General features: G+C 40.4%; 1 protein-coding gene across 2 annotated transcripts in view; it reads right to left on the reverse strand.

Moving 5' to 3' along the window:
* The window catches only part of nfatc2a (nuclear factor of activated T cells 2a), an 82,523-nt gene that overhangs the window by 16,297 nt on the left and 43,251 nt on the right, over nt 1-22,975 (reverse strand). For both annotated transcript variants that reach the window (XM_056449034.1, XM_056449032.1), the window contains exons 7-9: nt 12,325-12,380; nt 12,078-12,210; nt 10,065-10,793 (exon numbers count right to left, since the gene is read on the reverse strand). In XM_056449034.1, coding sequence (XP_056305009.1) covers nt 10,065-10,793; nt 12,078-12,210; nt 12,325-12,380 — 918 coding nt within the window. The remainder of the gene's footprint in view (nt 1-10,064; nt 10,794-12,077; nt 12,211-12,324; nt 12,381-22,975) is intronic.

A 22,975-nucleotide genomic window follows, 5' to 3' on the forward strand; every position in this document is an offset into this window, starting at 1 on the left:
AGCATGCACAAAGAGTTGACAAGTCTAATTAATCATTAGCAATCACACTATACCAGGGGTCACCAGCCCTGTTCCTGGACAGCGACCTTCCTGCAGATTTCAGTTGCAACCCTGACCAAACACACTTGTCTGTAATTATCAAGTGCAGCTTCAGGTCCTATTAGTTGGTTCAGGTGTGTTTGATCAGGTGGTGGCACAGTGGCACAATGGGTAGCGTTGGAATAACGACCCACCTAAACACCAACATGGTGCGGCTAAATATCAACTTTGATATAAACATCCCTGGAAGTAAGTAAGTGTTAGATCTGGGTTGGAATTCTGCAGAAAGGTAGATGTTCAGGAACAGGTTTGGAGACCCCTGCACAACGGCAATCAGTAGAAGAATAAAACTCTATAATCAAATACGCCCTACCTCCAATATCAATCAACTTTCAGCCCCCTTGACTCCGCAGCACCTTCAAACCTGAGCAAGACACTGAGCTTGAACCGCTTTCTTCGGAGTAAAGGGGAATGATGCGAGTAAAGGCCAATTTATACTTCTGTGTCAAGTGCAGACCCTTTACCAGACTATCAGTGATGGGAATAATGGTGCTATAAACAAACAGCATTACAAACAGCGATACTTTTTTTCAGTAACGAGTAATCAAATGAATTACTGTTTCCCCCGTTCAACGCCGTTACTGACAATAAAATGCCTGGTACTATAATTGAAAACACTGAAGCAGTTTTCATGCAAGCAGCATCTCTCTCAGCCATAGGACCTCTCTTTCTCTAAGGTATGTGTGTGTGTGTGTCTGTCGAGGCTGGGGTGGGACACATAACCAACCAGTGATGATGATTGGTGTGTCTGAATGTGGGAGAATGTGATGATTGGCTTAGATAGAATACATTTCCATCATTTGTCAGTCAGAGGTAGACTAGGGTGGGTGTTAACACAAGTTGCACACACCAACTTCCAGGAGTCAGAACGATGGCAAATCCAACAAGTTCAAAGGTAGCGTTTGCAAACTGGAAATAAAAGCACTACCTTACCCACGTTAAGGTGAAAGCCAAGAATATTTATGTATTGTGCAACTTATGCCCAGGAAAACAAAAGTCTCTCTGCATTGGTGACAAGTAATTCTCTAATCTAATGAAGCATCTCACGTCGTCACATGCCTCCACAAAGTTAGTGGCTACGCAGGTGATAACGTGAGCTCTGCTACCAAAAGAGAAGACGAAGCCATGACGTTAAAGCAAATAAGACTTAATTTTTCTCTACCACAAACACTTGTTACTCAGACAGAATTAAATAAAATAATATTGAGATATATAGTTGAGGACTTGTTGCCGTTGTCTCTCACATTGTCCCACAACAACATTAAAATAGTGTAGATTAGTGTACAATGTTTTATAGTTATTTTATAGTCATTTGACAAATGAGATTTTTTAAGTAACGCAATAGTTACTTTCCCTGGTAATTAGTTACTTTTATAATTACGTAACTCAGTTAATAACTCAGTTACTATTTGTGTAACAAGTAAAAATAACTGATTACTCTTTTAAAGGAACGTGCCCAACACTGCACGTCACAACATCATGAAGTGCCAGATCTGAGATTGGTCGGCTTGGTATTGGTGACAAATGTGGCCAGGGCAGAGAGAAGTGGAAGTAAACTGACCCTTTTGCTAAGCCCCGCCCTCCTTAGTTACTGTTGCTACGCCTGTCAAGCTTTTGCGCCTGACACGTCTTTTACAATATGTACGCGCCGGTGTCAGACATTCCCAGGGATATAAATTACAGGGTTATATTCACAACATATTACGCAAGTAATTCAAAAATAATTTAATTAAAATTGAAGCATTGAACAGCTTAGTTCATGCACAGCAGGAGAGGTGAAATTTAAAAATAATTGAATAATAAATAGCACCGTGATTTCCCTATTTTTAGCGAAAAAGCCTGATATATTAATTGTTGTGCAATAAAAATATGGCGTTACTAACCGACGAGGAAACCCGTATGGACAGTGCTTCTGTACAATTCACTCACAGAATGAACAGCCAGAAAGGCAAAATTGATAGATTTGTGCGGAATATTAGCATTATTAACCCATTACAATCTACAGTACCAATAACTGTCAGTATGTTTGTGTGCTTTTTATACAGTTTCTATTCTAATTTGCAGTTAAGTGGAAAAATAAATAAATTAAAATGCAAATCAAAGTATAAATAGCAGAAGTGAACAAATAAATTTTCCCTACCAGCAAATATTAATCAGACGCCAAATATAAAAGCAGACACTAACCCGCTATAACGTCATCACCAGTGACTAAATCTCCAAAAGTCGGACAAAAACATCGGTAAATTGTAGCTCTGGCATGAGCATGAGGGATATACATTACTGAAAACAGCTGCAGTAAAGTATATTTATCGCAACTGCTCAGTTTGTGATCACATCTCGGTTCTGTTGATATGCAATTTAAAATATTCGTAGCTTGAAACAGATGGAAATGTGACTGCTATTAGCATGACTACTATTGTGAGGGCTTAAACGGAGCAGTGCACATAATATAGAGCAAAAAGAGAAAAAAAGACCGCTGGGAAACATAACCTGCTTTGTATTTTTGTAGGAAACACAGTTTAGATCTTTTCACTGTAAAGCCGCCTTTCCACTGCACACGACATTTGGACACGACTGTCAGATTACGCCCCCTTGTGGCAGTCGGACAGAATTTTTTAGTTTTGTCGTGCACCATGGGAGAAAAGCTATTCTTGCAGTGTCCGAAATAAGAGCGCAAAAGCAAGAGCCTTTATTCTCCGTGTGTTCACCATGGTTTAATGAAAGAATAAATACTAGAAACTCATACACCGCTAAAAATTTTGGAGGGACTGTGGAGACAGCATAAAGAAATAGTATTTTTATTACTTATTTATGAATAGAAATGTTTTTTAATATAGACTTTTTTCTGATTCAAAAAATAATGAAAAAACTTCTATTTCTTATCTTGTGCGCACGGACCTGCTTGGACAACCCTGAAATACATCACATCCGGTCGGTCGATCGCATACGGTCTAGTCGCAGGAGTTCAAATATTTCAACGTATCCGCAGCTCAATTCGGATCAGAATTTTCCGCATACAGAGATGATCGGAACTCCACGCAGCTCCCGGACTACTCTCCATTGGAAATGAATGACTTCCAGTCTGTCGCTTGTCGTTTGTCATGTGCAGTGGAAAGGAGGCTTAAGAGGTCTGTGAGTTATTGCCGTCTGTCATTGAATGTGTCAGGAATATCGAAAACAAAATCGACTTAACTCTGCTCCTTTAGCGCCCCTCACAGAGCTTGATCCACGCTGGGATTTCTCCCCTTGGGTTTTAGGTTTTGAAAAGGGAAATAATTCCACCATCCTGTCCAAACTTTTAGGATACCTGGTATCAGATTTGCACAATCTATATGCACAACGCTTTGGTTTGTTTCCCTCACTCAAAAGCTAGACAGACCTCCTGCGTGTAGCTATGGTTGCAAAGCCACAATTGGTGTGTGGCTTAGTGAAGGGTCCATTGAGATTGGTAGTGTGAGGGTTTAACAAGTGTCGAGTCTCGTGGAGGAGCTCCAGATGAATTTTTTATTTTTGTTTACTATATGATTTAAGTTGTTGAATGTTTGGCCTTTCCCAGACAGTGTGTGACCTACTTCTATAGTAGAATCACACACATTTCTGGTGTAACCTCCAAATATCGCCAAAGAAACTTGACATAGTGAAACATAGAAGCCCTACTACATGCTCAAAAATGTAACTGCAGAACAACACAGACCAAACGCAGAAGTATACAGACACAAATCAGCATTTAGAGTGTCTCTTCAAGCTCAGAGCCCTCCCCAAACCTTGCATGCCAAATCTTTATTCAGCCAACTGTCTAAAAGCGTGAACTCTGTTATGAAAAGTATTGAAGTGTTTTCTTGCTACTGAGAAATGCAAAACATGCATGCTCATAACGAAATAGATAGAGGTACAGTTTCTTCACAGAAAGCCGACCACAGAAACCCTGAAACTCCTTTTTAAAGCCACCATCGAAATTCTGAGTGACAAATGCACATCTGCATGAGTCATATTACAACCGGTTGTGTTTGAAGGTCTTGCAGGACATCAAACAGTGAGATGTCAGTGGGTGGATCTCTACACCTTGACACCACTGCAAGCAGAAGCAACTGGGACTTTTTGCGGTCGTCATCCTTCCTGCTCTCAGTGACCCAGACTTTGCCTGCACCCCATCTGCTCTTGGGTAACAACTAGCGTCACGTCTTAGTAAAACAGGTTTAACTAGCTTCGACTGGTTTAAAATGAGGCCAACCAACATCTTACGATATTCAGCACCATTTTCTAATAACCGGGGCTGGTTATTTGGGATTGGACTGGTACACAGTTATCTTGGTACATACCAGCCATGTGCTTTAGTCAATTTACCATTCCAGTTCAACACTGACTAGATTTACATGGACATCAGTAGTCTAATTATTTGCCTTAATCTGAATAAGACAATAATTTGATTAAGGTGTTTATATGAGTTGCTTTTTGAATGTTTCTTTTTTATGATCCTGTTTTAAAGCACATAGATCGATCAACGTCATTACATCACCACGCTATACACGTTTCCTCCAGAGTTTCGGGTGTTTAATTTTTATTTTTTCGAGTTTAACTGCAGTTCGGCAGTTTCACTTTCATTCAGGAACATTTCATTCTTGCCCCTGTAACAAACTAAGGTATTGGATGCGAGTATAGACTGGTGGAAGAATGTTGTTTGAATGGAATTTGATTCCCTCATGCCATATGTACAGAAAAAACTTCTGTATATTTCGATGTGAGTGTCTGTGGTCCTTTACTGGCTTGGTAATAGAGCAGGGGTCTCAGACTGCCGAATCTCCCCCCCTCCATCCGGCCCGCACTTGACATCAAAAATATAACGAGATTCGGTCCCCAAAACATATATATATTTAATCACTATCGTTGTTGCACAGTTGCATATAGCCACTTGTGGTTTTGACTCCCCCACCTACTGGACATTTAAAGTACTGCACTATTTGGTCGGGTTACTTTCGGTTTCTCTCAGCATGCGGTCAAAAGTAGCGCACATGCAGATTGTTTCTGTGATTATGCAGATTATTACTGTGAAAACTTCACTGTTACTTCTACTGTTGATGAAAACGCTAAATGTATAAATCTAACATTATCATTTGTACAAGTCAAGTTAATTTTTAGTCTCATTTTCAATAAAGGATTCAGTTATTCACTCAAAACTTCATGTTTCATTGCTACTGTGGATGTGTCATTTTTGAAGAAATATTCAGTGGCATATTTCTCATGGCCACCTATTGGTTAAATAATGTAATTGCTGCCAACAACTTTCATTTTTGAGCGTCAAGTTAAATGCACATGACAGTTATTTTAATCTTTACCATAAACATCAATGGTTTTATCTAAACTATAAACTGTTATCTCAGTACTTCTGTGTTATTTGACTGTTTGTAACTTCTTAACTAACTCAAAAGATTAAAGACTGAATCTCTTTCTTGATTTTTGCATGTTTCAAACACAGATTTGAATGCAGCGATTCAAAGGATTAATAAACATGCAAATCACCATCATTTAAAATTTTTGTTGCGTGGGTGTTGAGATCCCGATCTTTTAATGATTAATCGTGCAGCTTACACTGAATGCATTAAGTGACGTTTATTTATAAACTAATTTCGAGAGGATCACGTGCTTATGATTACTCACGGCTGGTCCCGCATTATCCAATTTATGATTTACCAATCAGACGATCCATAAGTCACTATAAATACCCTAAGATCCATATCACAGCCATCTTTGTTTTGAAGAATCCCCCCTTCCACCTCTATACCTCCTCCTTTCCTAGATAGGGGGCACGGTGGCCTAGTGGTTAGCACTGTTGCCTCACAGCAAGAACGTCACTGGTTCTAGTCCTTACCAAGCCAGTCGACATTTCTGTGCAGAGTTTACACGTTCTCCCCGTGCTCAAGTGGGTTTCTCCCGGGTTCCCCGGTTTCCTCCCACCATCTAAAAACATGCAACTTAAGTTAATTGACTAATCCAAATCAACACCATAGACATGTTCCTAGTAAGTAGTTATCTAGAAATCACTATCTGTTCATTAGCTACTACAGCAGAGAAGTTCTCAAGATCTAACTAAGCTCAAACTCCCCTCTCGCCTTGCAAACGGGAGGGAACCCTGGGCTCGAGGATCTTATGAGCTCAGGGCTCTCTCCCTGGACAGCATGCCAAACAAGCTTTAAAATCAATCATCAGCTAAGTGTGAACTCTTGAACGCAGATTAAACAAGTAGTGACAGAAAACATCTTTAAGAAACCCACCACATCCCGAATAACCTACCACAACTTCTTCCGTCATCATTATATTTTACAGGAAAGCCTTAATGCTTTCATACATGGGATTTGAATGACCGAAGAGGCGATCTCTCTGCGATCGTTACAAATTTAGAATTAATCTACCAGTAAAAAACGTATTAACCCATGGGCCACGTATGTTCCGATCAACCGTGATCCATTACACCCCTAGAGAAAAGTGTCAAACAGCCGTGTATGCAATATCTTGTCACAACATGCGGTGAAAAGTCCTACATGACGGTAATAGTTTGATTAAGGTGTTTACATGTCTGTACTGCACTTCAATAATCAGACTAAAGTAGGAATACTCCACCTCTTAACTCGATTTCTGTTTAGTTCGATTATGACTTTAGTTGGATTAAGGTCATCAAAAACAGCTGTTTACATGGTCGACTCTTAATCTGAGTTCTATCTTTATTGTATCGGAGTATTGGTGTCTATGTAAACGTACTCATTGTTGCAAGCACAATGTGTTCTGTGTGGCCAGAAGTTTATCTCAGCATTTTTTCGTCTTGCTTTAAGGGCCCTTAATGAGGAAATTTACTAGCACCTTTATGAGTTTTTCAGAGTGGTGTTAAACTATAAGGTGGCTACCAGAAATTCTTGTCCATAAAAATGGGGGGCGACAGGGATTCATTATAAAGATTTTTACAAACACATGAAAGGTCCTAGGTCCCTGGAATCTCATGGTAACTCTGTATTAATGTGCCTACAGTTGCAGCGTTGCTGTTTACTCAGGGAAACCCTATTAGAGTATGCAGAAGAAATTCCACCTTTGGCTCTCGGTTTAGTTCGCTTCAGTTTTTCCATACAACATGGCCCTTTCCCTTTCCTGCAGACTCCCACCCATCACTATCTTGTTCAGATCAAGCTGCCTTTCTGGATAAGTGCAGCAGCTGCAAATAGGAGTTCTGTGCTCCAGATTGGCAAGAGTACGAGCGGTGGAAAAAAAGCAAATCCTTTCACGGGTTCACCCCACAGTATTGGGGGGCATAGGGCCAAGGGGAAGCCCAGGCCAAGTATAACAAACAAAAAGGCTTTCCCCAGCTCTCCCAGGCAGCCCATTCCACTGTTTGACAATGGGTTGCCATGGTCCTTGTTTTGCAAATCATAACACTGTCAACATGTCCAAGAAATTCTGGAGCGCCTTGGTTTTCTTTTCCTTATTTTATATGCAAGGTCAAAAAAGCACCCATTTCCTTGTCAGATACACGGCGTAAGGAAACCCCTGCATGTGACATAATGAACCACAACAGAAAATTGGACTCCCTGAATGCCCAAATTGCCTTAAAGAAGTGACACTGGAATCTTTCGCCTTCCTTTGCCAGTATTGTGCCACATCGAGGTTTGGCCACTTTCAAAGTCATTACAACATGACTATGGATTTTTGACACAATTCAAAACACAACTGTACGTGTTTAATTCATTCTAGCTAAATACAGTTTCACTCTGAGTAATGGAAATTATATGCTCTAAGACCAAGGATATTGATTCATATTTCACTTTAGATCTTCACTGAGTACATTTACATGGACACCAATAATCCAATTTTAATATGATTAAGGCAATACTCTGATTAAGAGTAGACCATTTAAAGAGCAATTTTTGATAGATTTTCTGTGTATTACAGACATGTTAACACTGCAATCACACTATTAAAGTTGTGTAGGATTTTTGCTGCATTTTGTGACAGGATATTCCTCATACACACTGCAGTTTGACACTATTCTCTGCACCTACCGAGTCAGTAAAAGACCACAGACACTTGCATCGCGAAATTCTGTGGGGTTTTTTTTCCCATATGTCATGCGGTATCAAATTTCATTAAAACAACACTCTTCCAGCAGTTGATACTCGCATCCAATATATCGTTTGTCACAGGGGGCATGCATGAAATGTTCCTGATTGAAAGTGAAAGTGCCAAACTGCAGTTGTCAACAAATTAAAAATGAAACATCCGAAATTACATGAAACTCTGGATGTTAATCAAATTACAGTATGTGCTATAACATGTAAAACGGGATCATTAAAGCAACATTCAAAAACCAACTCATGTAAAAACCTTAATCATGTTATTGTCTTATTGAGATTAGAGCAAATAATTCAATTACTCATGACTATTCAAGCTGCAGTCACACTAGAGTTTGTGTGTGCGAAATTCTGTCATACGGCGCTGCAAAAGGGGCGGGATTAAACAAGATGATTAGACATTTAAAAAAGCGAGCGATTGGTCCATGTTTTAAATTTCTGTCCAGAGAGGTCATATTTTGATCCTCGATTGGTCTCATGCAGTCAAGTTATGCGATTTCGCAGGTCAGAGTTCATCAAGCTTGAACTTTGCACTGCAGCGACCTGCGAAACTTGAGGCATGACTTTGCGTTTCCGGTCTGACGCATTCGCATGCGTATAAATGGAGGTCTATGGGAAGAAAGGTTCAGTGTGACCGCAGCTTCAAAAGCTGTCATTGTCATTGTATTGATGTCAGAGAAAACCACATGCTAAGAAAGACAATGCGATGGACGTGACAGTTCACTCATTTTAAGTGGTGCATTAGTATGCTGTCACTCAAAGAATGTGACAGAATGGCTGTTCTCTATGTTTGAAACATTCCTACAGTCACATATTTTTACGGATGATTTGAAAGCATGTGTCACTTCATATACACATGCCCTGACAGATACTACTGAAAAGCTCTTTCCCAACCAGCATGACTATCACTATAAAAACATCTCTGTCTTCAACATAATGTTTTATATGAAATCCTTAAGACTACACTGCAAAAACTTATCTAGTCAAGAGTTACAATCTTATTTCTAACCAAAAAATCTTTTTGATCTTGATTTAAAGACACAATGCTATGCAAGATCAGAGTGTGTAAGATTATTATGATCAGTGTTGGGGGTAACACATTACAAGTAACATTCATTTATTCATTTTCTTTTTGGCTTAATCCCTTTATTAATCCGGGATTGCCACAGCGGGATGAACCACCAACTTATCCAGCACGTTTTTACGCAGCGGAAGCCCTTCCAGCCGCAACCCATCTCTGGGAAACATCCACACACACTCATACACTACGGACAATTTAGCCTACCCAATTCACCTGTACCACAGTCTTTGGACTGTGGGGGAAACCAGAGCACCCGGAGAAAACCCACGCGAACGCAGGGAGAACATGCAAACTCCACACAGAAACGCCAACAGGCTTGAACCAGCGACCTTCTTGCTGTGAGGCGGCAGCACTACCTACTGCGCCACTACGTCACCCACAAGTAACAGGAGTCATGTAAAAAATATTACTTTTCTAAGTAACAAGTAACGTATTACTTTTAAAAAAATAAGTAATAATATTTGAGTCACTTTTTTTTTGAAAATGTGATGCTAGTTACTTTTTAGTTTAATTAATTAGCTTTTAAAAAATAAATTGCTGGATTAAAATGGTTTAAAAAATTATAAAACTGCATTCATTCTAGCCAAAATAAAACAAATAAGACTTTCTCCAGAAGAAAAAATATTATAGGAAATACTGTGAAAATTTTCTTAAAACATAATGTGGGGAATATTTGAAAAAAGAAAAATATTAAAAAGAGGGTGACGGGTAATTTTGACTTCAACTGCATGTATATATTTATTTTTTAATATGTAGCAACCTGGTCAACTCACCATCATCAAGATAGGCCTGATCCAGGTTCTCCTGCTTGACCGTGACGCGTCCTGGGACGTTGGCTCTCGGTTCTTCTGCGGAGGAACATCTCTGGGGCTCAACTTGGGCAGGCGGTGACCTGTCTTTGGCCACTCTCTGGAGAAAAGGCTGCTGCTGGATGACAGTGGGGTAATTCTGAGGGTGTTGGGCTGCTTGGGCTGGTGCTGGGGAACGGTTTGCCCCAGTGGATTGAGGGCCATGCTGATTATAGCCCTCACAATAAATGATGTGCTGATGTTCGGGGGGTGGCGGTGCAGGGGGATCTCCTCCTCGGAGCAGGTGATGATTGGTTGGAGAAAATTGGATGATTGAGGGATGCTGGTTGGTGGGAAGTTGGCTTCCCAGATGGGAGGACTGGGCTGGGGAACCGGTGTGGACCAGAACTGATCGATGAGATTCTGGTATCATAGCGGCTGCCGTCTGAGAGTAAATTGGACTACTGGACAAGCTTTTTCCAGGACGGGAGTACATTATGGCAGGGCTCTGCTGTTGAAATCGGTGGTCCGGAGGGGAGACACCCAAGCGGGTCTGTTGACATGGGACAAGGCCAGGCACCAGGCCGCTGTCTGGGGTGATCACCCCACGAGGGCTATAGTATTGTTGGGGAGAAACTCCCAGCATCTGTGACATGGAATAACCCATCCGTCCAGATTCATATTCATCCACTGGCTCTGTCTTAATAGATGGTACTGCGGATGTGAAATAAGAAAGTAATCATAATGCAGTTTTCGAAGTGCACTTGTCAGTTTTTTTTTAATCTGGGCTCATAATTGATATCATGGGAATAACAACACATTTGCAGTATCACATGCAAAATGTGGTCATGCGCATGTAAAATTTTAAAGGTACAGTATTAAATGTAGCCCTAGACTACAAAACCCATAAGGATACATTTTTGAAAGATGAGATTTATAAATGTGAAAGGTTAATAAAAAAGATGTCTTTTGATCTGAGGTTTGCTAGGACAATATTTACAGATATACAACAATTTTAAAATATCAACTATTAAAAAAAATCTAAATCAGGGCTCGAAATTGTGACCTTTTTTGTCGCATATGGCATTGAAATTTTATCTATGCAACCTCAAACCTATTTTACGTATAACAATGCGACCTATTTTACATATAACAATCACATGGTTTCCGCTACATTCATTCCTCCATGGTGGGGTGCCACAGCAAAATTCATCCCATCACGGCTACATTATAGCTTCTCATTCAAAACATTCAGTCGTTTATTTTTAAAATAGCGGGTTATAATCGCACCAAAATGTCTTAAATTAATTATAACAGCTTTTCTTTAACCGTAGTAGTGCTGTGCATTATTTGTTTAACCCTTTAAGGTGACGTGCTGATTGAGTGACTGACTGACTGACTGACAGATGCGTGAGGCCAGAAAACACGACGTAGCTTTCAGTTATGATGAACACAGTTTCCATAATTATACTTTATAGATAAATATCTATGGCTCTGCATACTTGCTGAAGATTATCGCCATTTCACTTTACTTCAGGACGCATTAATGCCGCTCTGTAGGTCTATTGGAGACATTAATAAATATGCCAAGCAAATGTAATAAGTGTTGGAGACATACTTGTTAAATAAATGCACTAAATTGCACTTCAGCAGTGTTTATTTGAATGCGCATAAGAAAAATCTGCACTTGAGCAGCGTTTATCTGAAGGGGTGTGCAAAAAGTTGTGCACGAACAGAGGAAATCGGCGCGCAAGCAAAGAGATTTGCATGCCCGTGTTAGATAAATCCGATCTCGACTTGTAATACTGCGCTCACGACATTTGTCATTGAAATAACGCCAATGGTAGTTCGGTGTAAAAGGCCTGCCACCACAGCTGGAAAAAAACCCAAGAGGAAACACTAAATCATTATTAAAAACAGTCAAAATATGGTCAACCATTTGGTAGAGCAGACAGTTAAAGGAGCAAAAAGAAAAAAGAAGAAAAACCCTTTGCGGACCTGGTAGAGGCGTGTAGGTGAAATGCTGGGGTTGACTGCGCTTCCGTTTCCCATTTATCACATAGAAATTGACCTTGACAGCATGGCAAACAGACGAATCTCTATATGGAGGAACCTCAATGAACAGCATGCTCTGTGAATGAGATAATTGTTTATTTGCAGCATCTACAGTTACTTTGCAAGAAGAGCACTATATATAGACCTTCAGGAAGTGCAAGCGTTGGTATAATGCATGCTTTATACTTACTGCTTGACTTTTGTCTTTGTCCACTGTTGCTTCCAGTTCCCAAATTTGCTGTCCATCTGGAAACAAAAAGAGAGAAATGTTCACATGGATTTCCAAAGTTAAATACACATAATTAAAGTGATGCCCAATACCTCAGACAGACGTAATTTGAGAATTTAACTGAAAACAAACAGGATTAAAGATTACAAGGACAATTGTTCTTAATGAAACGTACAGATGAATTGTTCGCTAAAAAAACTAGCAATGTGAGCTAACAAAATCTATATGGTTAGTTTTGCTTTCATGTGTACTTTAATATATATTATTTGAGATCAATAAACATTGCATCATGCTTGTGAGTAAAGCCAAAGTTCTTCCTTTAGTTCTTTGAGGAAATACAGGATTGGCCAAGCAGCTTTGCATTGCATTGCATTGATTTGACCTTTCTCGCTGGCACACAATGCCCCATAATGACTCAACTCTGTTCTGACAGCTAAAGTGGGTGACGAGTTGTGGGTTTGTCTGTCATATGTATAGATCATAGAGCAGTTAAATAATTCCTCGCCTACGGACTGGTTCCCATACCATAGAGGTTGCATGCGGCACAAATCATGTTACATGCATACCACACGCTTACTTCCTCATATATCACTGCTGATGTCAAGCCAGTCAAAACACAATACAGGCTGAAATCGTCAAAAGAAAAAGTACTCAAATTCATGCCAACCATCGAGGACTTCGAGGACAACACATACACTTAATACACAAATACACTTCATTAAACATGTAAACATAGACATCACCTATATGCTATAAAATTGCAGGTTAACTATGTCTAACTTATTTTGACAGTGACAGAATAATGTGCACCTTTTGTTAAGCTGCTTTGAAACTAATTATTGTAAAAAGCACTATAAAGACCATCAGGGGTAGAGCTTTTTCATACAGTGCGCCTAAGCTATGCACTCTCAGAAATAAAGGCACGCGAGCTGTCACTGGGGTGGTACCTGGTTGTTGCTAGATCGGATACGTTTGCGGCCGGAAGTTAATAAGATTTATTTCTGTTATTTATTAAATTTCACATTTATTGTATTTTATTAAGGTCTACTCCCACCCCAACCCTAAACCCAACCGTCACACACACACTCATACACAACGGTTAATTTAGTGCATGTGTTTGGACTGTGGAGGAAACCCACGCCAACACAGGGAGAACATGCAAACTCCAGACTGAAACGCCAACTGGCCCAGCCAAGACTCGAACCAGCAACCTTCTTGCTGTGAGATGACAGTGCTAACCATGTAAAAAAAAATACAGGGACGCTAATAATTCAGAAGGGGTAATAATTCTGGCTTCAACTGTTTTGCCGCTTGCATATTACTGTTGCACACTTTGTGTCTTCAGACTTTAATATATCAAACTGAAAACCCCCCACAAATATTAGGGTATGCCAACATTTCTCCAGTGCACCTCAAACCCCCTTAGATCCCAATGGGTTAAACCAAATGATTTTGAACTGTGCATCTCTAAATCCGGAGTTACATAACAGCCCACGTTGCAGTCATTCATACATAAATTCAAAAACCATAGTGATACAAATAAACAGCATGTAGCAGAAAATATCTTTAAACCAGAGCAGAAAGTAGAATTCCTACCGAATTAGTCATTAAACCAGGAACGATTTAGCTTCGTATCGCAGCAGCATGTGGGAAACCCCTCGTTGGGCTGCAAATGAGAGATGTGTGGCTCAAATGAGTCAGCATTGTGGAGGGGGATTCCATACGCAGAGCCAGGACAACATATTAAAACTTGCTTTATGATCAAACTGCTCCGCTTTCACCCTCGACAGGTGATGAGTGCTTCTTCCTTGGCCGTTCTGTTTGTTTGCAGTTTGTTCCAAAGCTCCTTGTTCAGGATGCCTTTTTTCTTTTTCTTTTTTATAATTAGCCATAGAAACGTTGAGAGTGGAAGCCCAGCTCGGCATGAGGAGCAAAATCAACAAGAGCCAGCAAATCTGCAGCCAAAGACAGCTGTCTCCCATTTTAGAGGGATTTCACAGTGATGAATGCCCAGAACGCTCTGTCATGAGGAGAAACCCTCCACAGCTAAAGCAAAACTTGCTTCTATTCTTCTGTTTTTAGCTTTTATAGCAGAAATGCAATTGGTAATCGCATACAGGGGGCTCAGACAATGTGCATTATTGAATGAAATTACTTCAAAATATAATCAAGTTGTTGTTGTTGTTCTTCTTCTACTACTACGAATACTACTACCACTAATAATAATAATAATAATAATACACTGTAAAAAGTCATTCTGTGGCCTTGTAGATTTCATTAATATTAATATGTACACTTATTTAATACAATTATTTCCTGATTTTAGGGTATTTTTAAAATGTCTGTAATAAAATCTAATCAATTTTATTATAATAATTTAGCTGTTGTTTTCATATAATTATTTAAAAAAAGATAATATTATTCAAATCCAACATAAACAAAATAAGCATTTTCAAATTAGCCAGGGGCACAAGTCAGTATGTTTAGCCGAGGACCGGCTGCCCTCGCTGGATACACGAGTGATGAGCGCCCGTCATGACCTGAAGGTGAACATCTCCACAATTGTCGAAGGACATTTTAAAATACGCACCATCTTTGTAAATAAAACGCAGATTTGAGTTTTAAACAACTACATTCTCGCATGAACAACCGTTTATTTCATGGTACTTTTGGAGCAATATTTGATTATTGTATTGGTTCTGTTCTGTTCGGTTCAGTGTGAGATTGAATCGGATTGAACCGTCTTTGGATTGAACTGTTTGCTGGGAGATCGGGGATCTTTTTATTGCACATGTTCAAAAGCTTATAGTCATCAACATGTAATTAGTGTACATGGTGTAAATGCGTGTGACTGAGTTATAGCGAAATGCTAATCAATCGTGTTGGTAATTATACAAAAAGGCAATCGGTTTTGGGTGGGATCCGACTCTTAAGGGAGCCGATTCCTAGAATCGAAGCAAGTCACTCGACTCAAACAGCACCTACTCCCTTCACCATACAACGCAGAAAGCCCGTATGGTGAACTTGTCGTGGTCTCATCCAAAAGGATTTATCGATAAGTGTTGAAATGTCCAACTCTGTTAATTAAATGATTGTTATACATTTCTGTATAGCATGCAATTCACCAAGTAGTCTTAGCTTCTTTTGTCACGTTGTTCATTAACAGTTTTAGCACACCATTTTATAAACGAAGTTACCAGAAGATGTTTGTAACATTAATGCTAATTTTGAGGTATTAGAGACTGTTTGAGTTTATAAAAAGGTAATTTTCTGTTAGTGTTATCTGTGTTCAATTTCAGCACAGCATAAAGTGATTAAAGCATTAAAGTGATCACAGAGGTTTAGTGAGCACTGAGGAATACTAGGCAAGGTAAGCACTGGCCTTCACTTCATTATGAACCTCATTATCTATGGAATAATTTTTGTGCCAATAAGAATGAACGTAACTTTATAAAACTGAACGTAACTTTCCAAGAAACGATCAAAAATATGCCACTGCAAAAGAAGAAAAACACAATGAAAACAAAAAAATGAACTCAGTCGCACGAATTTAACATGCTCTTCAAATATGCTTCATTCTTTGTTAATGATTTTCAAAGAATCGTTTTCGCGAATCATGGATTTTGAATGCGTTGCCACAGTTTTCACTTACGCTTCGTAAATTTTCGTTTGCTGTTTTGGCACAAACTTCTCGTGGGGGCGGGCTTAAGAGCGATCTACACTGATTGGCTAATGAGCTTTTGATGGACAGTTGCTCTCTGACCTGAAAGCACAGTTTGATACCTGCAATACAATGACACGTCCTTACATATTATAAGTATAACTGTATAAAACAGCAATCTAACTAAAATAAAACAATTAAACTACATGACATAACATCAGTGCACTGCAAACTTGTGAATAACAACAATAACCCGCAAAATAACTGTTGCACACTGTACATGAATAAAACTTTTATTGATGTAAGAGACGACCATAGGTAAAATACTAACATTAATACTTAACATAAAGCACGACGTATTGCACACCGCAACAACTTTCCGATATGCGCGCCACTGACGTCACCGTCTGTGCTTCCAGGTCAGAGAGAGAGAGCAACTGTCTATCGAAAGCTCATTAGCCAATCAGTGTAGATCGCTGTTAAGCCCGCCCCCACGAGAAGTTTGTGCCAAAACAGCAAACGAAAATTTATGAAGCATAAGCGAAAACTGTGGCAACGCATTTAAAATCCATGATTCGCGAAAAGGATTCTTTGAAAATCATTAACAAAGAATGAAGCATATTTGAAGAGCATGTTAAATTCGTGCGACTGAGTTAATTTTTTTGTTTTCATTGTGTTTTTCTTCTTTTGCAGTGGCATATTTTTGATCGTTTCTTGGAAAGTTACGTTCAGTTTTATAAAGTTACGTTCATTCTTATTGGTACAAAAATTATTCCATAATTATCAAACCAAAACAAAAATGATATTGTCTAACACTATTTACTAATTAGAACTTATTGTATAGTGTCAAAGAGGCAGAGGAGACACGTCAACCAGCAAGTGTGTATCAGGAAAATGATTATTAATGGATGACTGTCTAGGTTGCAAGCAGGACATACATGTTACAGTTAAGTATTTCAGCTACAACATACTTTTTAATCACAGTAACCATATTGCCATTAATTGTAACTTCACAGTAAAATATAGTTAATTCTACAAGAGAATACTGTGAAAATCACAGAAATGGACCTTGCCATCTACCTTGAAGTCACATATGGCTGTAATTTCACAGTAATTAAGTGTAAATCTGTGAAAAACTGTGAAAGTAATACAATTATTAGTCAGTAATTTAATGTTAATTTAGGGTCAAATATTTTACAATGTATCAAAAAACTCATGTAAATATTATTTTCTGACATTCTGTTTTTTAAGGTGAGCGCTGAGTTTGAGATAGAAGCCACTTTGCACCATGGATCTTTACAGCTGCTAAGGAGCTCTTGGAGTAAGACAGAGAACTGAGACTAAAGGTAGAGTTTCTGACATTTATCATGTTTACAGTTTCTGACTGTATGTCATAACATAATAACAGATTGTTAACATATTTTCTCTTTTATTAATTTTTTTTCTTCTTACTGTTGCCCAATGGTGTTGGACAATGAAGAACCAACAGGAACTGAACGGCTTGTGATGGCAGTAATGTTGACCTGAACAAGGGCCTTCTACAAGTGACTGCCTAAAGACACTGGCATCATCATCATCAAAGGTGTTAAAGTTCTTATGGACCGTATCTTTTCCAGACTCAGGCAAACTCTGCATTCACTCCACTCAAAGCCCCAGCTGGACTGTTTTGGCCCAAGGTATCCGATCAGGCCACGGAAATGACTGTGGAAACGTGACTGGCCATGGCTTGCATTGGCACGCTAACTTAAGGCACGAGGGTGGAAACACGGCTCTTGACTACATTCCCAGAGCTTGTGTCCTCCTGGGTTTGACCTATGGAATTTAACTGTGACAAAGAATGGTGTTTTTACTAGTGATTGTCTAGTGCACTGTTTCCCAACCCTGTTCCTGAAGGCACACCAACAGTACACATTTTCAATGTCTCCCTAATCAAACACACCTGAATCACCTAATTAGAACATAAGAAGAGACTCCGAAACCTGAAGTTAATTAGTCAGGTAAGGGAGACATCCAAAATATGTACTGTTGGAGTGCCTCCAGGAAAAGGGTTGGGAAACACTCGTCTAGTGAACACTGGAAGATATTAGAGGGTCCTCTTTGGTTCAATGAATCTACATTATTCTGGCAAATAATATTTTTCATGCATTAAATCAGATACATTTCAAAGTCCTTGTTAAGATGATCAATTTGTTTAAATGTACATGTTTTATTGTGTATTATATGACATACTGTCTATTATGAGATTGTTGTTAATCTGTTTTGTGGCTCCACACTGCTGAACAGGCTCCACTAATTTGAGCTAAATTTAATTAAATTTTACTCAATCCATACTTGTTGAATTTAATTAATAATATTTCTTGCAATCTGTTACCTCAATTTTATGGTGTAGATATAAAGTATTATTTTCGAGAGCTGATGAACAGGCTCCACACATTTTATGTTAAATCTAAATAAAAACATTGAGTAGTTTTCATTAACATTGTGTTGGTTTTTCTGTTCAATTAAATTAATATTTTTGTTTAAAATTTGCTAATTTCTTTAAGTACTGTATGTGGTTACTCAATTTAAATTGCTAATTTTAAATAAGCTAATTTAATTAAATGTTACTCAATCCATATATGTTGAATTTAATTAATAATATTGCTTGTAATCTGTTACCTCAAATTTATTGAGTAGATATGGGGTGTTATTTTTTACAGTGTACTACTACTACTACTACTAATATTAATGCTACTACTAATACTACTACTACTATTATTAATACTACTACTCTTACTAATACTACTACTACTAATAATAATAATAATAATAATAATAATACTAATACTACTAATATTAATACTACTACTACTAATACTACTACTATTAATACTACTAGTTCTACTACTACTAATATTAATACTACTACTACTAATAATAATACTAATACTACTATTAATACCACTAATACTAATACTACTACTTCTACTACTATTAATACCACTAATACTAATACTACTACTTCTACTACTATTACTACTACTACTACTACTACTACTAATAATAATAATAATAATAATAATACTAATACTACTAATATTAATACCACTAATACTTCTACTACTATTACTACTACTAATATTAATACTACTACTACTAATAATAATAATAATACTACTAATACTACTACTAATACTACTACTTCTACTATTACTACTACTAATATTAATAATACTAAAGCTACTAATATTAATACTACTACTACTTGTCATGGATTGGTCAGGCTCTCACGACCCCCACTCACGAAGATCACCATCACCTGACTTCTAATGAGCACACAGCTGCATCACATTCACGAGCACCAGATAAAAGCACAGCACTCCAGTCGCTCATTGTCCGGGCTCGTCTCGACGAAAGCGGACAACTGAGCGACCACTCAGCGTAGTCATCCTCAGCTAAAACAAACGATTTACTTACCTGTTCTCTTTGTATTCCTCCTAGTCTTCCTGGTCCTCCCGAATCGTCCTGTCTTCCAGTCCTTCCAAGTCTGTGTCATCCTCTGTCAGCTGTATCTGGTGTGTGCTGTCCATCCTCGTGTATTCCTGTTACCCAGCCACGGAGGAAAAGACCCCAACATCATTCCTGATCCTCCTGGCTATCCTTCATGTGCTCCTTGTTGTCATTTAATAAACACCCTAACGTTTCCTTACCTCTGTCTCCTGTCCGCTTCATAACAGAAGCCCGGACCTTTAACGACGACAACATGAGCACCCCCGATCACCTTCAAGAGCTGGTGGACCAGTTGAAGCGGATTCTACAGCCACCAGCTCCACTTTCCAACGCACCACCAGCACCGAGCACTTCCGCCTCCACAGTTTCTTCTTCGGCCCTTCCTTCCAGTCCCATGGCCCGACCAGCGCCCTACTCAGGCGGAGCGGGGGAGTGCAATGGTTTTCTGTTACAATGTTCCCTCATATTCGAAATGCAACCTTCTCTATATCCCACAGATAAGTCGAAGATCGCCTACATCGTATCTCTACTCTCTGGACCTGCACTTAAATGGGCTGAGACGATCTGGAACCAAGCCGGGCCGGTCATGAATTCCATCACTACCTTCACGGAGTATTTCAAAGAGGTGTTTGGACGTTCTGATGGGGAAGTAGCCGCTGGAGAGCAGCTGTATCATCTAAAGCAAGGTACTCTATCTACACAGGAATATGTGCTCCGGTTTCGCACTCTAGCAGCTGCAAGTGGATGGAATGAGAGATCGTTGTTGACCACGTACCGGCTCGGCTTGGAACCCACGCTCCGAATCCAACTGGCCACATTAGATGATACAATGGGTCTGGAGAGATTCATCCAACATTCTCTCCGATGTTCCGATCGTCTCCGTTCCTATCAACAGGACACCATCACCCCCTCGTCTGCACTCCTCCAATCGCCTGAGTCAACAGCCTCTCCAGAACCAGAACCCATGATAATAGAGTCTGGAAGACTGACATCAGCGGAACGACAGAGGAGGCTGACCCGGGGTCTGTGTCTATACTGCGGTGTCAGTGGACACACCCGTATGGAGTGTCCCCTTCGTCCCATTCGGACTTCAGTGAGTGTATTCAGTACGAATATTGAACAATGTAAACCACTTACTACCACCGTACAAATAACTACTGCCTCTATTTCTCTCCTTGTCACAGCCCTCATCGACTCCGGGTCAGCAGGGAACTTCATCTCCCAATCCCTCTGTCGTCAACTCCACCTCCGTACTGAGGCGTCCTCGCATATATACCAGATACAACCGATAACCCAGTGCACTCGATCTTCGACCCGTATCCATCGACAATGCGAAGACATCCTTCTTCAAGTGGGGTTGTTACATCAAGAGAGGATTCAATTTCTGGTTCTGGAGGGTGCAAATATGGACATCATTCTAGGGCGCCCGTGGCTGGTGAAGCACGATCCCATCATCTCTTGGGGCACAGGAGAGATAAAGAAATGGGGATCTGGATGTACACCTGCCTGTTTTCCAAATCTCCCTCTTCAAGGTCGGAACCCCATTTCTTTGTTTGCAACATCGGTCGAGAGCCCTCCTGAGAAGCAGTCTATCCACATTCCTAAGGAGTACAGCTCCTTTCATGATGTCTTCTGCCCCAAGAAAGCTTCCCAGCTACCGCCGCATCGGCCATGGGACTGCGCGATCGACCTAGTTCCAGATGCCCAGTTGCCAAGAGGTAGGATCTACCCGCTCTCGCTTCCAGAGAATCAGGCAATGGAAGATTACATAAGGGAGGCTCTGAGTCAGGGGTACATACGTCACTCAAAATCACCAGCCGCCTCAAGCTTCTTCTTTGTGGCCAAGAAGGACGGAGGGCTGCGTCCATGCATCGACTACAGGGTCCTAAATAACGGTACAGTAAAATACCGATATCCCCTTCCTCTGGTACCAGCCGCTTTGGAACAGCTCCGAGAAGCTAAAGTCTTCACTAAATTGGACCTCCGCAGCGCGTATAATCTGATAAGAATACGTGAGGGGGACCAATGGAAGACAGCATTCGTGACCCCTACTGGCCACTATGAATATGAGGTCATGCCTTACGGTCTGGTCAACGCCCCCTCCGTATTCCAAAACTTCATTCATGAAGTCCTCCGGGAGTTTCTTCACCACTGTGTAATAGTGTACATAGATGACATCCTCATTTACTCCCGGAGTGAGGCCGAACATCGCCAACACGTTGCGGAGGTCCTACACACATTGAGAGAACATCACCTCTACCTCAAAGCGGAGAAATGCTCATTCCACCAGAAGTCGATTCATTTCTTGGGATACATCATTGACCAAACCGGTATACGTATGGATGGGAAGAAAATTGAGGCTGTTCTATCCTGGTCAGAACCCACTTCCATTAAGGAGCTCCAGAGGTTTCTTGGGTTTGCTAACTTTTATAGACGGTTTATCAAGGACTACAGCAGGATTACATCACCTCTCACTAATCTCCTCAAGGGTAAACCCAAAGGACTGGAGTGGACCAAAGAAGCAGCCGCAGCCTTCCGCCTTCTTAAGAAGGAGTTCACAAGGGCCCCACTCCTGACTCATCCTGACCCAAATCTTCCTTTCGTGGTGGAAGTGGACGCATCCACCACCGGCGTCGGGGCAGTATTATCTCAACATCATGATACACCGCCCCGACTGCATCCCTGTGCCTATTTCTCTCGGAAGTTGAGCCCGGCGGAGCAGAATTACAGCATAGGAGACAGGGAGCTTCTAGCAATCAAGCTAGCCTTGGAGGAGTGGCGTCACTGGTTGGAGGGAGCCAAACATCCGTTCCAGGTGATCACAGATCACAAAAACCTCCAATACATCAAAGAGGCCAAGAGACTATGTCCACGTCAAGCCAGATGGTCACTTTTCTTCTCACGTTTTGATTTCTTCTCCATTTCCTATCGTCCAGGACCCAAGAATCTAAGAGCAGACGCTCTCTCTCGTTTACACGAGCATCACGATCATGAAGAACTCCCAACGAAGATTCTTCCCGAACACATCTCCATTTGTCCGATCACCTGGAACGCTCCTCCAGTCGTTGCCACTCCGGAAGCCCCTGCTCCGCCGGGATGCCCTCCTCATCGGCAGTTCATACCACCTGAACACCGGGTAGATCTGATCCACTCCTTACATACCTCGCTAGGCACTGGACATCCAGGGATCAACAATACTCTCTCGCTAGTATCCCAACGATTCTGGTGGCCAAACATGGCAAGGGATGTGAGGCAATATGTTCAGGGCTGTAAGGACTGTGCCCAATCCAAGAGCCCACGTCATCTACCCGCTGGAAAGCTCCATCCCTTGCCGATTCCGAACCGTCCCTGGTCACACCTAGGAGTGGACTTTATCACTGACCTCCCTTCGTCAGAAGGTAATACCTGTATTCTAGTCATAGTAGATAGATTCTCAAAGTTTGTCAAACTAATCCCTCTGAA

Source organism: Danio aesculapii, chromosome 23, assembly GCF_903798145.1.
Source record: "Danio aesculapii chromosome 23, fDanAes4.1, whole genome shotgun sequence".
NCBI classification, from domain to species: Eukaryota; Metazoa; Chordata; class Actinopteri; order Cypriniformes; family Danionidae; genus Danio; species Danio aesculapii.